Here is a 17314-nt window from a genome sequence, read left to right as displayed (position 1 = left end):
GGCAAAAGTCCACAGCTCAGCCCACCTTTCTCTTCACCTTCTCCGTTTGTTCCCCAGCCACAGTGAACAGTCCTCTGTGCAGTCCCTGGCTAGCAGGGTGACTTTTAGGTTAATTCTTAAGTCCTACCATCACAGGAATCTGCGAGAGCGCTGTCCCTTTAAATATCCAAAATAGCCAAGCCACTTTTTAAACCTACAAAATGGCGGCACCCTCCGGACCGGCAAAAGTCCACAACTCAGCCCACCTTTCTCTTCACTTTCTCCGTTTGTTTCCCAGACACAATGCACCGTCTTTCGTGCAGTCCCTGGCTAGTAGGGTGATTTTTGGGTTAATTCTTAGGTCCTACCACCACTCGGGAATCTCCAAGCCGTGTCGTCTGTGCCGTTAGGGTTGCTCAGTCCGCTGCCACACCGCAGCTCCGTGTGTCTCCTTTTTTGGTATTTTCACGCAAATTCTTCTGCTAGTTGGGGTTTAGTCCACTTATGTATCCTTCCCTTCAAGGCTCAGGGACCAAGATTATCTTCTGTGTCTGTGTTAACTGGTTTCCCTTTTCTTTGTTGAAGAGCGTCTGTGTAGTCCTTGTGCCTAGTCCGCCATCTTGCTGGACTCCAATCACCAGTCAATACATCTTGATTGCATGTTTGGTCAATTTCAGAAGCTGCTAAAAATGTTCAATTTCTTCATCTTTGACTGTAGTATAAATTTGAGCAAGTTGTATTAAACAGTCTTGCTTGTAGACATATGGATATTATCCTATCACTGACAGCTCTGTATTACAGGAGATATCTTGAAATGTTCCTTCCAATCATGAACATGAAACTACACTTCTTCAATATGTCATTCCTGGTAGACCATATGACTGTCTGGTTCAATATAGCTCTTACCAGTCCATTTCAGCTCAATAATGCCTAGGATATCAATCTTTACATTTTTTACATAGATTCCTACTTCCTACATTCCATGTTCCAAATATTAATAGGTGTTTGCAGATGTTTCTTCCCATTTTGCGTCATGCCACATCAGCAGATGAAGGTTCCAAAAGCTTTACTCCATCCATGTCATTACAGCCAACTCTATTTTGAGGAAGCAGCTCCCTAGTTGCATTTTGAGTGCCTTCCAACCTGAGGGGCTCATCTTCTGGCACTATTATCAGAACATGTTTCAGGGCTATTCATAAATTTTTCCAGTAACATGTCAGACAGTGTTTCATTGCTATTCCTAAGGTTTGCAGTAGCTAATTTCTTCAAAAGTAGGGAGCCTCGTCCTTCTTCTGAGTCTGCCTTAGTCTGGAAGCTCCGCTGAAACCTGTCCACCATGGGCGACCCTGCTGCTATTTTATATACCAGGAGTGTGGCTTACAGTTTCACAGCAACATGCAAGCCACCACAGTACCACTGACTGGTAGATGAGTGGTGGCACTCTTGCTTAGATCTTCCATTTTTCCTACATTATGTTTACATTTTCCTTGAGATCTCTGGACACGTAGAGCAAATCTATAGTAGATGTTTTAATGTCCCTGTCTGCTAATTCCATCGTCATTCTCATTTCTAGGTCTTTTTCAATCATTTTTTCTTTGGTTTTCACATTTGCCTGATTTTTTATGTAGTTCTTTGCACATCTTGTAATTTTTTATCAGATGTTGGACACGGTGAATTTTATTGTGGGGACTTTTTAATTCAAGAATGTGGATCTATTCAGAAGGCAGTTATCTGCAGTTTAGTGTTGCCCTGTTGAGACTTGCTTTAGGGTGGCTTTAAAGTAGCCTTTTTCCTAGGACTGAATCTCACCCCACTTCCAAGGCATTAGCTTCTGGAACTTCTCCTGAAGGGCCTGTTGTTAAACAAGCTCTCTGCATCTGGGTTCTGGGAGTTGTTCAGCTCACAGCTTCAGTCGTTTCTCCCTTCACAGGGGTTTCACCCTATACATGCATAGCATCATTTCCAGCCAAAGTTTCAAGAGGACCCCCATGAGGACTTCTACAGCTCCTCTCCACAGTTCCCTCCTCTCCAGTACTGCTGCCCACAAATTCCAGTTGCCTTTTCCTCCTCTGTCATTTGTGTCTCCTCAGCTGAGTGAGACCACCACTTGGACTCCCCTCCTGGTAATGCAGTCCAGGAAGTGCTTCCAGGCCAAATCCCAGGGGAACCACTGGGCTCATCTCATCTGTCTCCTTTCTCTCAAGGCTCTCAGTCCCACACTGTCTGTTGTCTAACATCTGAAAATAGTTATATCCCACATTTTGTCCAGTTTTTTGCTTTTCCACTTTGGGAGGTTAACTCTAGGTCCTGTTACTCCCTCACGACCAAAAGTGGAAGTCTTACTACAGGTCTTAAATTGTGAGACCTCTCAGTAAGCATGTAAGTTGGAAGTCTGCCCCTCCGATGCCCAGGATCTTACATTCCCATTCATTATCATTTACAAATCTGTGACAGGTAGTAGATTAATTCTGATTTTAAGTGAAACTGAGCCTTAACAAGTTCCAGTGACTTTCTCAAAGTGGCCTAGTACACGAATAGAAGAGACAGGGCATGGAATCAGGCGTGTGCATCTACAAGGCTCTTCAAACATCTCCCGGACCACTCCCAAGGGCCTCAGGACCACATGATTATGGGCTGCCTCAAACAAGATAGGTCACTAAGTTTCAAAGTCTTTTATTACAAAAAAAGAAGCAAACTCATCATAATGTACTCGTTGTAAGATACAATGGATAAGATTTTATATAAATGATACCTCACTAAAGGTGCCCTGGTGACACAGTGGTTAAGGCACTGGGCTGCTTGGCAAAAGGTCAGTAGTTCACATCTACCAGAGGGTCCACAGCAAGTAAGATGGGGCAGTCTGCTCTGGTAAGGATTATAGCCTTGGAAACCCTGTGGGACAGTTCCATTCTGTCCTCTAGGGGTGCTGAGTCAGAGATGACTCAATGGCAGTGGGTTAGACCCTCAGTAAATTTTTAAAAAGCGACATGACACTTATATTGGACATTTTAATACACCTATGTTGTTGTCGTTGTTATGTGCCATCGAGTCGGCCCCGACTCATAGCGACCCCTCCTTGGGTTTCCGAGGCAGTATCACTATGGAAGTAGACTGCCCCATCTTCCTTCTGAGGAGTGGCTGGTGGGTTTGAACCGCCAGCCTTCTGGTTAGCAGTCAAGTGCCTTAGGCACTAAGCTACCAGAGCTCCCTTAATGTACCTACAGGTGATGCTTTATAGAGAAAACAACAGCTTTTCTCTCAAACACTCTAATGCGTTATCTGTGGGTTCAGGCAGCTGGCTGTGTGCCGTTTGAGTGTCTGATTCTTCACTGCTTTCCCATGACAACAGGTATAAGAGAGTTTACAAAGTTCACCAGGACATCTGCTTCAAAGAGAGCTGTGAAAGTACCAGCATCAAGAAGACCCCAAACAGGTGCCGCCTTGGGAGGAAGTCTGTGCTGTGTCCTGTGTGTAGTTCACTGGCTAACGGGCAGGGGTGGTCCTGGGGATGAAGAGCCAACCTGTCGGCCTGTCCAGACACGCAGCTAAGCAGTGTGTGTGCTGGTCACACACAGACACCGCTGGGGACAGCTCCCCATAGTGGGTGCTGGGGGTTCACTGTCATGCACATCACACACAGCACGTGGGCGTAGAACTGAGAAGCCTGGCTTTACTGCAGGGCATGTGGGTGGCTGCAGATACAGGAGATCCCCCCTTACTTTTACCCACCACCACCCAGGTTCCCCCAGGGTTCAAGGTCACCACAGGATGACTACCATCTGCGGTTTTACTCAAAATAAAAGGCCAAACTCCACAACAGTCTTTAAATTCGTCACACCGTATCGCAGTGTTTCTAAGAAACTGCCCCCAAACCCAGATTGTGCGTAACTGGGTCAGGGACAGCTGCAGTGTGTACCACCAGCAACAGGGCTGCCTTTCCCCGGGGTGTCCTCACCCCACATGTCTCCTTGCCCCAGGGTGTCCTCCTCGCCCCAGGTCGTCCTCCGTGCCCTCACCCCAGGTGTCTCCTTGCCCTGGGGTGTCCTCCTCACCCCAGATGCCCCCAGCTCTTCCACAGGCTGCTCTTCCTCCCAGAACCCAGATCCATCCAGCCAGGCCATGCTGCCACCTCAGAGCCATGTAGTGGTATACAAACAAACCTGCTCATCTCATGTCTGGACCTCTCCTCATGGCATTACCAAGCTGGGGTTACCTGAGCTGCAGGGCAGACAGGCGAGGTGGCTGGGCTGAGGGTGCGCTGTTCTGTGTGCTTTAAGCTGCTTGTCTCTGATCATTTCAGGAAACAGAGTAACAAACACTGAAGAAGCTGCAGGTACGTTTGCCCCACCCTGACTCCCCATAGCAGAGCTGTCGGAAGCCTGAGGCATGCATCTACCCAGCCCTGGCCTGGACAGGGTGGTGGCCTCTGAGCAGGCTCCACCCAGGACAGCTCAAGGGGTACCACCAGACCAAAGCTTGCAAAATTCCTCACTGGTTGCCAAAGGAGGGTGAGAAGACACCACTAAGTCCCCAACAGACAGCCCGTGTGGCCCTGACACGAGCACATCTCATGGGGAGGCAGGCTCCCAGGGTGAGGAGCAGCCCACCCGTCTGAGGGAGGTGCACCCAGGTGCAGGCACAGCTGGCGATCAGTCCCTGGCCAATCAGAGGCGCCTGTGTCCCCACTGCCCGCAGAACCAAACCACAACAGCCTCAGGGCTGGTGAGGGGCTTACTACCATGGCCCAGAATCCACAAATAGCACAGGTCATCTGAAACGATCATGTGTTTTTTAAAAAACTCGGGAAATTCATTTCTATCAAATCAAGTCAAAATCCCCCAATTGACGGTCAAATGGTCAAACATTGGCTTATAGCCACCCCTACTCCTGACACGATGGCACAAAATGTCTTGAAAACACAAGCAAGAGGGGGGAGGCCTGACCCTGCCACAGCCCTTTGCCCAAAGGACTGCCACCACTGCACCCACTGCCACTTCCAGACACACCCCAGAGCAAGTGGGGACAGGCTGGCATTCTTGTCAAACGGAGGACAGAGAAGAGGCCCACAGCCCTCCCATCTCAAAACCTACAGGGAAACCACCCTGCTGAGCCCATTGTTCCATAGATGGGGTGCAGCCGGTGTTCCTCAGTGAACCCACTGGAGCTCCCCACAGACCCCATCCTGTTAGAGTGAGCCTCACCACTCTGCAGGACAGCACCGGTCCTCTGAGGGCAGCAGCCAAGACCCGAGGGGCAGCTTTAGAGAGGTGTGGCTGGGACCCCGTCTCCTCACACCCCACTGTTTTTTCTTTAAAGGATCCACTCTGTCAACCTCAAGAGTTTCTGAAACCCAGGAAGATGCAGCCTGAAAACTGGACAGGAAAGGACACCTTGGCAGCTGCGAACCTGGCTGGAGCCAACCTCTCTGGGCTTCCCTCTCCGGGCCTGCTGCCACCCAGCACTCCCCAGTGCCAAGCCAGACTGAACCAGGCTGCAGGCCCAATCACCCTGCTGTCCTGCCACCCACTGGAGTTGCACGAGACAGAACCAGGCTGCGATTTCTAGAGGCAGTCAATGTACACCATGAACAGAAACAACAACGTACCATCAGCCACGCATCGCACCCGGCGCCAGCCAGGACCACTTTTGCGACCTTCAGAAACCCACTCAGATCTCAGCATGAGAGAAGCCCATCTTCCTCGGAGACCTAACGGTCAAAGCAACAAGGCAACACTACCAGCAGCTCCCAAACCGAGGCTGTGGGGTCCGGGAGGGGGTGGAGGTGGCCCCCAGTAGGCAAGCCCAGCTCAGCTGGCCTCACCCACCCTCCTCCACCTGCAAGCACATTCCTGACGCCAGGGACCCACCCTCTGGACCAGTCAGGTGTGAAAGTGAACGTGGCTCACAGACGCTTTTGGTCCACAGCTGGGGTCAGCAGTAAATTCTTTCCGCTTTGCCCTACCGCTGTCATACAAACGCAGCTGCAGACCATGTGTAATTGGCTGGGTGAGGCTATGTACTGAAAAAACTTTATTTACAAAAACAGGCAGCAGGCTGGACTTGGCCTACAGGCCAGTTTGCTAACCCTTGATCCTATTTAGCTTTCTACCGAGAGCATCACACTGGGATGAGCAGTCACCAAGGCACCAGCGTGCCTGGATAGTCATGGACACACTGCCCACACCTTGCTGGAAAGCAGAGCCAGCCCCACCCAGTGCAGCCAGGAACCCCCTTACATGCCCAGAGACAGTGAGCCCCAGCAGAGCACTGGGCTAGATTCTGCTACAGAGTCTGAGCCGGGACTCAGGCCACACGGTGGGCTGTCAGGTGGTGCTCTCTGGTCCCATCTCCCAAGCAGAAGCTGCATCCCCTGACCACCTAGCAGCTAACACCCTGCCTGACTTCTGAGCAGCTCTGCCCTCTCCCTGCCACGCAGCCACCAAGCCCGCTGCAAGTCAAACAGCCAGTCCTGCCAGAGCCGCGCTGCAGCCACAGGGCTCTCCCCTCGCCTCGTCTAAAGTCTGTGAAGAGTAGAGTATATTTTAAGCTTTTTATTTTTATTAAAATTTTATGTGCGTACGCCTGTGTGTTATGCAGTCTGTCATTCTCAGAAAGGAGGCGCACTCATTTGAGAAGTCTGTGCTGTAGCCTAGAAATCACCACCCACCTACAGACTGCAGGCTCTCAGCCGCGGGGCGAAGGAGGAACTGCCACACGCAGGCACCGCTGCTGAGCTCTGCGGCGCTGGGCCGGCACAGGCTCTCCATGAACCACAGTAGGACCAGCAGATGGGAGACGAGCAAGGTCACTGGACACAGGGCCTCGGCCAACGTTAACTCGTGGTTTTTAGCTCAGAGGCCTTCATTTGTACGAGATCTGCTGACTGGGTCGTTGGAGTTGTGCGATGAACGACCCCGACGCAACACAGATTGAAATGCCCAGGAAAGGGGGTTCCCGAGTCTAAAGCATCAACAGTTTACTCTCACAGCATCCCAAGAGAACTCACTGCTTCTTTCCCGACACAGCTCATCTTTATAAACTCTCATTTCTTCCCGGAAAACATTCAAAGTCCACCTGTCATCTCCCATGGAAAATAGAAACAATGTCATCAAAAATTTGCCAGGGGCACCAGGGTTTATTTTTGGATCAAGATGAGTTAACCAGTTGTTACACAAAACTCAGAGAGGCTGACCTTCGACTCAAGCCTGGATTTTGAATTCAACACTGATCCCGACCGAATGGGCACAGAACAATAGGCTGACACCCAGGGAAAGGGGCAGTCACTAGGCCCCCGTGCGGTGGGACAGATGAATCACTGGCAGAGTGAATGTCCTCATCGTCAAGCACGTTTGTCCTTGGCCCAGACAGTCAGCAGGAACCTCCCTCCCCACGGTGGCCAGCACAGGAGTAAATGCAGAGGTAGGGTGCTGCTCCGCCCAGTGTCAGCCCCATTCCCGCAGGCCCCTCAGCTGGACTCCCTGCTTGGAAACTACTGCCAGGCCCAGATGTGGAGGGAGGCACCAAGTGCCTTCTCTCCTGCTGCCAAACTCTTCCCTCTGCCCTCGGCTGCAGCCAGCACCTGCTGTACAGGGCAGAAGCACCTCCGTGTCATGCTGTGTCCCCCAAGAGAAGGCGACCCATGCTGACCAGCAGGGTCCTGGCCCACAAGGAAGGGGCACCCTGTTGAAAACACCTGCTACTTACTTTTCAACACAACAGACCCAACAAGGACCGCATAAAGCTGACGTTCCAAGTCAGCACAGTTACCGTGGTCATGGGACCACTCAGCACTGCCGACAGCTGGGCTGGGCAGTTGTGGTGGGCTTGTCCTGGGCACTGGAGGAACTCTGCAGCACCCTTGGCCCCCACACGAGATGCCACTAGTCCTGACACCCCCAGAGAGTGGACGACAGGGACGACTGCTGCCTGACAGCATTTTCAGGGGGCCAAGCAGCAGCTGCAAGCTGTTCACAGGCTGCAGAAACCTGACTCAATGCCACAATGCCAAAAAGGCTGCCTGCAGCATCCACCTTGTTCTAGAATCTAGAATGTTCTCGGATGCCCCAATCTACCTGGCCCCTCAGCTGGGCCTCACTCCTCACACCCACAGGGCTCCCTCTCCAGCCCCAGTTGAGACGAGACTGTGGGCCCGATCCAGCACAACCTAGGCCAGCAGGCCACCTGTGAGATAGGCAGGGGAATGGCTGTGGGAGCCCTCAGAGCCTCATCCTGCTCTGTGTTCTCCAGGTCCACAGAGGACAGCTGGTAGTGCAGGCCTGGAAGTGACCTACCAGCCCGCAGTATCACAAGGCCAAGGCCAGGGTGGGCGGGCCTGGTCTCCACCTGATGGGCCAACAGCATCTAGACAGAGGAGCCCCGGTGCCTCGTGGCAGTTGGAAGCTGTGCCACGTGAAAGCGAGGCCACTGACCACCTCCTTGTTCCCCGCAGCACACCAGGTGTGACAAAGATGCAGGAAGATTTTTGTGGATTAAACACAGCATTTCTGTGCCAAACATGACACTTGTTTCCATAGGAGAAAGTGCTGGGAGGCACTGACCCCTCATTGCTTCTTCACGACTGGACCTTCCCCATCAGGAAGAAACACAAAGGGACTTGACCCAAGAAGGAACCTCAGCTTCCACATCATCACGGCACTGTCCCCAACAGGTTTCAACAGAGAAAAAATAATGCCACGCTTCTATCCAGAATGGAATGGGGTCCTTCCCACACCCAACAGCAGGTCCACTGAGGTGTCTCCAGTGTAGTCCGACCCATCAGCTTCTCAGGGGACTACTCAAAATTTTTCATGGAATGGCCAGTTTCAGGGTGCAAAATAACTTGATAAGGCCTTAGTGAAACACCCACAGAAACTGATAAAAAATTCTTTCGGACCTGAGGGGCTTTTTACACCTCTGTGCCACCATCAGTGAACTCCTCCTCCCCGTCTTCATCCCCTGCAGCTTCGTCCTGAACATCTTCATCCTCCACGTCTCCATGCAAGCTTTTAGGCCCCTCTTCCTCCTCCCGAGCCAAGAGCTTCTTAAACACTTCAAACTCCTCTGCAGAAGAACGGGCTGTCCTGGCCAAAAACTCAGCTTCTGAGATTCTAAAGATGTCCTTGAGTAGAGGGTTCAGGATCTGCGTCTGGCCTTTCTTATCAGGGGTCTGGTACCGTCCCAGGCGCTCCAGGTAGATGTGCCTTTGCTTAATCTTGGTGATGGAGTACTGCAAAAAGTGGGTCTTCACCACATCCGGATGCTTGATCCCCATACGAAAATAGGCGTACTGAAAGAAATACATACGCTCAGGAGCCTGGGCTCAGAATCGTAGTCACACACCTCCCACCACGCAGCAAACTCAACTGCCCACGAGCACTCGGAGAGAGCACCCAGTGAGCAACGGCAGAATTGGCACTTCCTCCCCGGCCTGTGTACTGGCACTCTGCTCCCCGGCATGTGTTAGCTGACAAACTTCAAATGCTGAGAAATATTTCATACTGAGAAAAATGGGGCAGAAGATAAAGGGGCAGAAGGAGGAAGTAACCAGTCTTTTTTCAGACAGGGGAACACCAAGCAATAAAAATGAAAAGCACAGGAAACGTTTCAGGAAATACCCAAGAATCTGCCCTAGTCATCACAATTGTTACCAAAACTTTAGGACAGTGATCACAGCTACATTTCCAAAATCAACATGCAAAACAGGTCGTATACATGGAGGGTGTCAGCTAATTCTAAACAGGGCATTTCCAGTAGATGCCCCAGCTGGGGTCTAAGATTGGCACCTGTGGGTCAGATACATACTGCAGTCAAGCAGTGGAGGAGACAAGATGGATGGTCCAGATGTTCGAACAGGACCTAAGGCGTTCCCTCCACCCATAAGCTGAGTGCTGAGCACACGGCCCCCCTTAAATATGGCTGAAAAGCCTGGACCGCCTGCTGTGACCGCCCTACCCCCACTCACCTGGAATTTGTACTCCAATTCACCAGGGTCCTCCCGGAGGATGTAGGGGCACCCACACAGGATCTGTGTCACCTGTTGGACCGTGAAAAGACACTTCTCCCGGAGAACCCTGACGATGTCATCGATGTCCTGCTGACTCATGGTGAAAATGTCAGGGCCACAAAGAAGCACCCTCTTCAGTTTCCCTGAAAGTGAGGAACTCCAGGTGATACGGAACCGAAGGGGCAGCTGCACCCCAGTCAAGTCAGCATTTAAACATCAAATGTGCACAGACATACCCTCGTGAGTGCGAATTTAGGGTGAGGATGTCGTATCTAAATTGAAGCAGGAAGGGCCGGCATGACCCCTCACCCTCACCACTCAGACCCAGATGCCCTGTGTGGCTGCCTTTCCCTGACCTCCGACCAGAGAGAAGCTCAGTATTCAGAGACAGACTCCCACTCATTTACTGGGAAGAGTGACAGGAAGACAGGACAGACCCTCCCCGGGGCCTGGGCTACTTTGACAGAACAGTCACCAGCACTCACAACCAAAGCTCTCATGACCAATACTCTTCAGAGCTGGATGCCTGAGCTCGACATCATCATAACAAGAAGAGCAATCTCAAGGCACATCCACAAACACCAGTGCCTGGTCAGTCGGGTGACCGCCACATATTTTACCAGCCAAACTGGGCACTTTGCAGTGAAAGCAGCCCTGTTAAAAACTGCAGTGGGATAACTGGCATGACCCCAGGCCAGAGACACATGATCTTCCACTGGACAGGTGGGCAAAATTTAGGGCCTGGAAATTTACAAGCACTTATTGTTACTAGAAAGCCCAAGAGCTGAGTCAGCCACCATCTTGCTAAAATGTGTAGGAACAAACCTCAGGAGGTCTGGCTCTATTCCACTCAGGGCTGTGCCCAGTTCACTGATTAATTGCAACCCTAACACATGTTTGAGCTTTGTCTCTCGTGTCATGTGGCAAAAAGTGACCTGTAAAGAAATAGATGAGGCCACATGTTCCCTCATCTTCTGCAGACAGACCTGAGGCGATATCCTGAAACAGGGTTCCCAAACCAGGAGAAGTCAAGGATGGGAAACAGAGTAGTGGAGCCACTCCAGTCCCAGCAGGGAAGGGGTCCTCAGAGACCCTCACAAATGACAGTAGCCTTCCCCAGAGGCCCGTAAAGGGTCCCAAGGAACTCCTGGGGTCCTTGAAGTTTAAACTGTATAGGAGCAGAAACAGTCACACCTCCAGATTCACACAAAACTGGAAAGACCTCACACCCCACAAAGTATATCAGAACATCCGGCTTAGTCTAAGTCTTTGTACCACATGACCACTTCAAGTTAAATGAAGCATCAGGGATTACATATGTGCACGTACATCCACACCATGCACCCACACGACATATCCGTCCACACTACACGGCCACATCACGTATCCGTATACCACACCCCCCATACCGTGTACCCACATCACATATCCGTCCACAACACGCAGCCACACCACATACATAGCCACACCACATATCCGTCCACACCACACATCCATACCACATATCCATCCACACCACACACCCATACTGCAAGTCTATAACATGTCCATACTGTGGGCCTACACCACATTCTGTCCACACCACATACCCATCTACACCACACACCCACACTACACGTCCATACCGTGCGCCTACACAACAAATCTGTCCACACCATGTGCCCAAACTGAGGCGAGAGAGAAGAATTTATGAATTATAACCTTTGCCCAACCTAAGTAGGGAAGTTCTGTTGAGCAGTGAAACAACTTATTTTGAGGCCAGAGACACTGGGCTTGAAAAACCATATATAGAGAGTGCAAAATTCCTCTGCCCTGCTCCCCCACCCTTCTTCCTTTGCCCATACTCCCCTTCTTCTCTTCCCCTTGGGCACATTTAACTTCTAAAACTGCTAGCTGCAGGTGCTCTTTTTGCAGGTAACCAATCACCCTTTTACCTCGAATACCCCAGAAAAAGAACCCCCACAAAAGCCCTGTATAACCTTTACTCAGTCTCTGGACATGAATCCACTAAGTCTGTTCAACCCACCAGCCACTCCTCGGAAGGAAGGTTGGGGACTCTACTTCTGTAGCGATACTGCCTTGGAAACCCAAGGAGGAGTAGCTATGAGTCGGGGCCGACTCGATGGCACATAACAACAAGAAGTCTGTGCTAGCATAAACTAATAAAGGTCCTTCCTTTTTCATCATCCTGCTTGGTGTTAGTGTTTCCCTTGGCGGCTCCCATAACAAAACCACGTGCCCATACCATGCACCCACACCACGTATCCATCCACGCTACATGCCCATACCACGCACCCACACTGCACGTCCATACTGTGTGCTCACACCACATATTCATCCACACGACATACCCATCCACACCACGTGCCTACACCACATATCCGTCCACACTACATACTCATACCACATATCAGTGCACACATGCCCACACACACCCCCACACTGCACGTCCATACCACGCACCCACACCACATATCCATCCACACCACGCACCCATACCACGTATTAGTCCACACATGCCCATACATACAACCACACTGCATGTCCATAGCGTGTGCTCATACCACACATCCATCCACACCACGTGCCCATACTACATAGCTGTCCACACCACATGCCCACACATGCACCCATACCACATATCTATCCACACCACATGCCCACACCATGCACCCACACTGTACATCCATGCCGTGTGTCCATACTGTGCACCTACACCACATATCCGTCCACACGATGTGCCCACACCACATCTGTCCACACCACGCACCCATACCACATATCCGACCACACCACACACCCACACACGCACCCACACCGCAAATCCATACCGTGTGCCCATACCACATATCCATCCACACCACGTGCCCTCACCGCACGGCCACATCCACTGAGCACCTCTCATGTGCTCCACTGTCCTAGGTGCTACAGACCCCACAGGGAACAAAACAGACAAGATAATCCTGTTGCCCAATTCTTGTGTCTTACCCCAACACACCCTTTCCTTCCTGCAACACCTTCTGCAGGGAAGGTCACTGCTCCTCAGCTCCGGGCCACAGCACCACTGACTTCTCCCCAGCACCACTCCCAACCCTTCCGACTTGATGCTACTGTCTCCCCACCTGACGCCCTCAGCCTGGTGCACGAAGCCGGGGCCTGCCTGTACCTTCGCCAAGCCCGAGCTTCCGCAGGTAACCGCAGCGCTTCCTCATCTGCTTCACAGGCAGTTTCAACAACTGAGGACTTTTCTTCAAGGCCACACATATGGGCTCTGGGTTCAGACCCAAGAGTATCAGCTCTGAAGTGATGTCCAGCAGCTGTTGAGGGCTGGGACCTGGTTGGATGCTGAGTAATTCACCAACATGGGCTTCACTGAAACCCATGTCCAGGAGGGAACTGGTGACCATCTCCAGCCCCAAAGGCCCTCCGTCCACATGTGACCTTGATTTCTCTAAGAGAAATGGCATGGGAGCGGTCCTGCATTCTGGCTCCTGCGTGTACTTTCTGGATCTAACAAAGGAGAAATTCTCAGGGCTCCCTGCATCAGAAGCTGCAGTCAGTTGCGGCAACAAGGAAGCTGTCGTCCTTCTCTGTTCTCCAAGATGAGACGTCTGCCTGGCAAGCTTGGCCCAGGTGAGGGGGCTCAGGCGGTACAAGCAAAAGACCTATAAAACACAGGACCAGATGCAGGGACATCAAGCTCGACTGGCATACCATACTACTACACAAAAACATTGTTCTACAGCCTAGTTTGGTGAGTAGCAACTGGGATTTTAAAAGCTTGCAAGCGGCCATGTAGATGTAATGGAGCAAAGAATGAAGAAAACCAAAGACGCATGGAAACAATTAGTCCAAGGGACTGGTACACCATGTGATCCTTAGACTTTATATATAGAACTAGATGGAGCCTGGCTACTACTGTCAACCACCCAGAAGGGGACTGGTGCAACAAATCCTTGACAGAGTGAGAGAACAATGTGGAACAAAACTCAAAACCATAAAAAAAAGACCAGGTTTGCTGGTCTGATAGAGCCTGATGGAACCCCTGAGACTATGGCCCCTAGCTGTCCTTCAGGTCTGGAATTGAACCGACTCCTGTGGCTTCCAGCCAAACAAAACACAGGCATATGAGTTGAACATTTACCTCAAGTAGATACAGTCCTTGGAGAGAACAATCATGGGAGAAAGAAGGGCCCTCTATGACGGGAGACAGCTTGGGGGCAGGAGTGCATGGAGGGAAGGACACAGGAAGAGGTAACTACCGGGAGGAAGTGGGCGGGGAGCTGTTGCATCTGGGTAAATTGTAGTCAGTGTCATGAGACAAAGTTTATGTGAGCTGTTACATGGAAAGTGAATTTTTCTGTAACCTTTCACCCAAACTACAATTAAAATTAAAAAAAATAAAAAACGGGACCAGAAGGGGATCAATTCCCCACCAGCCAGCGACAGGGAAACCACCCAAATTTTCAGCCAAGGGTCCGGTGGCTCGGTCCCAGCAAACGGAAGAGCTTCTGTAAGCAATTTGCAAAATCCTATCTAACCCTAACCACCCGCCGAGAGGCAGTCAGTGTGGAGAACCGGGTACTGACGGGCAGCAGAGAGCCAGCCGCTCCTGCGCGGTTTGCACTGCAGCCCGGGAGAGTGGGAGAGGGCCTGGCTCAGCACCGCCTGGTACAGCCCGCCTGAGGAAGGCGGGACGCACGCTGGTCCACGGAAGAATCTCAGTCTCCAACGGGTCAGGCCTGCGCCCAGCCAAGTCAACGCGATTAACAAGCCTGTGCGCTCGCCGCTCCCGGGCCCCGTCTGCCGCCAAGTCCGAGCGCCGCTGCTTGCCTGTTTTGCGAGAAGAGCCGGCCCTCCCCGGACTCGTCCCGCACTCCGCCCAGCGCCAGGTCCGGGGAAAACGGCCGAAAGTTGCTGAGTGGAAGAACGAGAGCCGCACGTCCGGCGTGCGACACCAGGCCGGTGCGCAGCGACCTCCGAGAAGGCTCTGGCTGCGGCTCCCACGGCCTGGTCGTGAAGCGCCGCCCCGACGACGGCAGCTTCTTCGCGTCCCCGCAGCCCGCCCGCCCGACGCCCCGCCATAGTCCCGACGCTCGGGACGACCTCACCTCACAGCAGAGAGAAGCCATCGCATCCAAGCCCGCGCCGGAAGCATCCTATCTCCCTCATCCGTCACTTCCGCTCTTCAGGCCGGTCCCACCCTTCCTTCCGGTCCCTCATGGCTCTCTCCCCGGCGCAAGCGCGAAGGCGCCAACAGCGCGTTCCGCCGGCGAAGGGCCCATGGTAGCCGGGAGGGCCCTAGGCCGGGTCCCGGGCCGCGTTAGCGCCGCTCCGCTCCTTCTCGAGCCGGGATCCGGGATTCGGGGCGGGGAGCTGTCGCCCGCTGCTAGGTCGGCGACCTCGAGGCGAGCGGCAGCAGAGGTCCGGGGGGCTGCAGGCCAGGCCGCCCTGCCCTCCCTGGCAGGCTCTCAAAAAGACTCACTGCCGTGGAGTCCACCCGACTCATAGCGACCCCTCCTTGTGTTTCGGAGGCAGTATTACTACAGAAGTAGATTGCCCAACCTTCCTTCCGGGAGCGGCTGGTAGGTTTGAACCGCCAGACTTCTGGTTAGCAGTCACACGCCTTAGGCATGTCTAGCCCCATAAATTCAGAGGCCCTGTAACAACGTACTCTTCAAAGTGGGCGCTCCATAATGTGGCGCTTCCGCGTCGCCTCTGCCCCTGCTAGTTTTTGGCATGCCCAGGGCTCTCTTGGTTACCGTCACCCTGCCTAGTTACCTGCTTGGCTTTCCCGCGTCTTAGAACTCTCTCAAGTCCAACAAATAAGTAACTGTTCCCCCATACCTTGGCTTCAGATTATCTTTATATCACTGTTACAAAAACCCACTGCCATCCAGTCAGTCCCAACCCACTGACCCCATAGGGCAGAGCAGAACTGCCCCATAGGGTTCCCAAGGCTGTAAATGTACGAAAGTGAAGCACCTCATCTGAGGAGCAGCAGGTGGATTCCAACCGCTGACCTCTTGGTCAGCAGCTGAATGTTTTAACCACTGTACCACCAGATCTCCTTAAAAGACCTAAAACTTTCATTTCGGTTGGAGCCAGGCCATTTCCTGTGGCGCCACAGTAACTTTATTAGAGAAAGCCAGGATCCTTCCTGAAGCAGTTTCTTCTTAGGGTAAAGATCAGGTAGTCCCATAAGGATGGATCCAGACTCAGTCAACATTCTTACTGTATAAAAATCAAGGCCACATACACAAAAAAGACCAATCTACTCTTGTTGTTGTTAGGTGCCATTGAGTCGTCTCTGACTCAGTAAGCTTATGCACAGCAGAACAAAACACCGCCCAGTCCTGAGCCAGTTCCATGATTCTTGCTATACTTGAGTCCAGTGCCACCACCACCGTGTCAATCCATCTCGTTGAGGGCCTTCCCCTCTTTCGTCAACCCTCCACCTTACCAAGCATGACATCCTTCTCCGGGGAATGGTCCCTTCTGACAACATGACCAAAGTATGTGAGACGAAGTCTGGCCATTCTCACTTCCAAGGAGCATCTCGGCCGCACTTCCTCCAGGACAGATATGTTAGTTCTTTTAGCAGTCCATGGTACTTTCAGCATTCTTTGCCAACACCACAGCTCAAAAGAATCAATTCTTCTTTGGTCTTCCTTATTCATTGCCCAGCTCTCATATACGTATGAGGTGATTGAAAATACCATGGCTTGTGTCAGGTGCACCTTAGTCCTCCAGGAGACATCTTCACTCTTCAGCACTTGAAAGAGGTTCTTTGCAGCCAATTTGCCCAGTGCTATACGTCATCTGATGTCCTGACTGCTACTTCCATTGGTGTTGATTGTAGAACCAAGCAATGTGAAGTCTTTGACAACTTCAATCTTTTCTCTGTTGCTTATAGGACCAGTTGTGAGGAATTTTGTTTTCTTTATATTGAGACTGTAGTCTTCAATCTTCTTCAGTAAGTGCTTCAAGTCATCCTCACTTTCAGCAAGCAAAGTTGTGTTGTCAGCGTATCATAGGTCATTAATGATTCTTCCTCCAATCCTAATGCTATGCTCTTCTTCATATAGTCCAACTTCTTGGATTATTTGAATAATAATCTATATGAAGAAGAATGTATTCTAGAGATGCTCAAATACCCTTTGTTGAAAAACATAACCAGAGTAATGACAAGAGGGATGACAGCAGGGCCCTTATAAAAAGGACAAGCACCTCCTGACTAAGCAGTCTGGTTTCTCTCAGGATGGGATCAATTCTGTTTCAGCCTAAGCAATCAGCACACCTACTGCTGCCATTGAGTCAAGTCAGCTGTCA

General features: G+C 51.6%; 2 protein-coding genes across 2 annotated transcripts in view; one reads left to right on the top strand and one right to left on the bottom strand.

Annotated features, from left to right (window-relative positions):
* SNED1 (sushi, nidogen and EGF like domains 1) overlaps positions 1-5544 on the top strand; it is a gene marked incomplete at its 5' end in the record, with an annotated part of 82655 nt that extends 77111 nt beyond the window's left edge. The window contains 3 exons of the mRNA XM_007943330.1: positions 3329-3412; positions 3957-4119; positions 5296-5544. Of these exons, the coding sequence (XP_007941521.1) occupies positions 3329-3412; positions 3957-4119; positions 5296-5544 (496 nt within the window). The remainder of the gene's footprint in view (positions 1-3328; positions 3413-3956; positions 4120-5295) is intronic.
* A 3340-nt stretch (positions 5545-8884) lies between these two features.
* On the bottom strand, positions 8885-15114 carry MTERF4 (mitochondrial transcription termination factor 4). The gene is made up of 5 exons (XM_007943320.1): positions 14816-15114; positions 14568-14724; positions 13149-13647; positions 9941-10125; positions 8885-9265 (listed from the first exon to the last, which is right to left on the bottom strand). Exons 1-5 carry the CDS (start codon positions 15112-15114, stop codon positions 8885-8887), a joined length of 1521 nt encoding a protein of 506 aa, XP_007941511.1.
* Between the last annotated feature and the right edge of the window lie 2200 nt (positions 15115-17314).

Source organism: Orycteropus afer, unplaced genomic scaffold (assembly GCF_000298275.1).
Source record: "Orycteropus afer afer isolate SDZICR_OR568_19922 unplaced genomic scaffold, OryAfe1.0 scaffold00006, whole genome shotgun sequence".
In the NCBI taxonomy this organism is placed as follows: Eukaryota; Metazoa; Chordata; class Mammalia; order Tubulidentata; family Orycteropodidae; genus Orycteropus; species Orycteropus afer.
This window is presented reverse-complemented; position numbering and strand designations above follow the sequence as displayed.

What these genes read in the sequence shown, in the direction of transcription:
- MTERF4 (XM_007943320.1), bottom strand. Translation starts at nt 15,114, where the DNA reads ATGGCTTCTCTCTGCTGTGAGGTGAGGTCGTCCCGAGCGTCGGGACTA. An exon ending in TGGCTCTCTGCTGCCCGTCA is followed by an intron (nt 13,648 to 14,567) that starts GTACCCGGTTCT and finishes TGTGTTTTATAG; the next exon opens with GTCTTTTGCTTGTACCGCCT. An exon ending in AATTGGAGTACAAATTCCAG is followed by an intron (nt 9,266 to 9,940) that starts GTGAGTGGGGGT and finishes TATTTCTTTCAG; the next exon opens with TACGCCTATTTTCGTATGGG.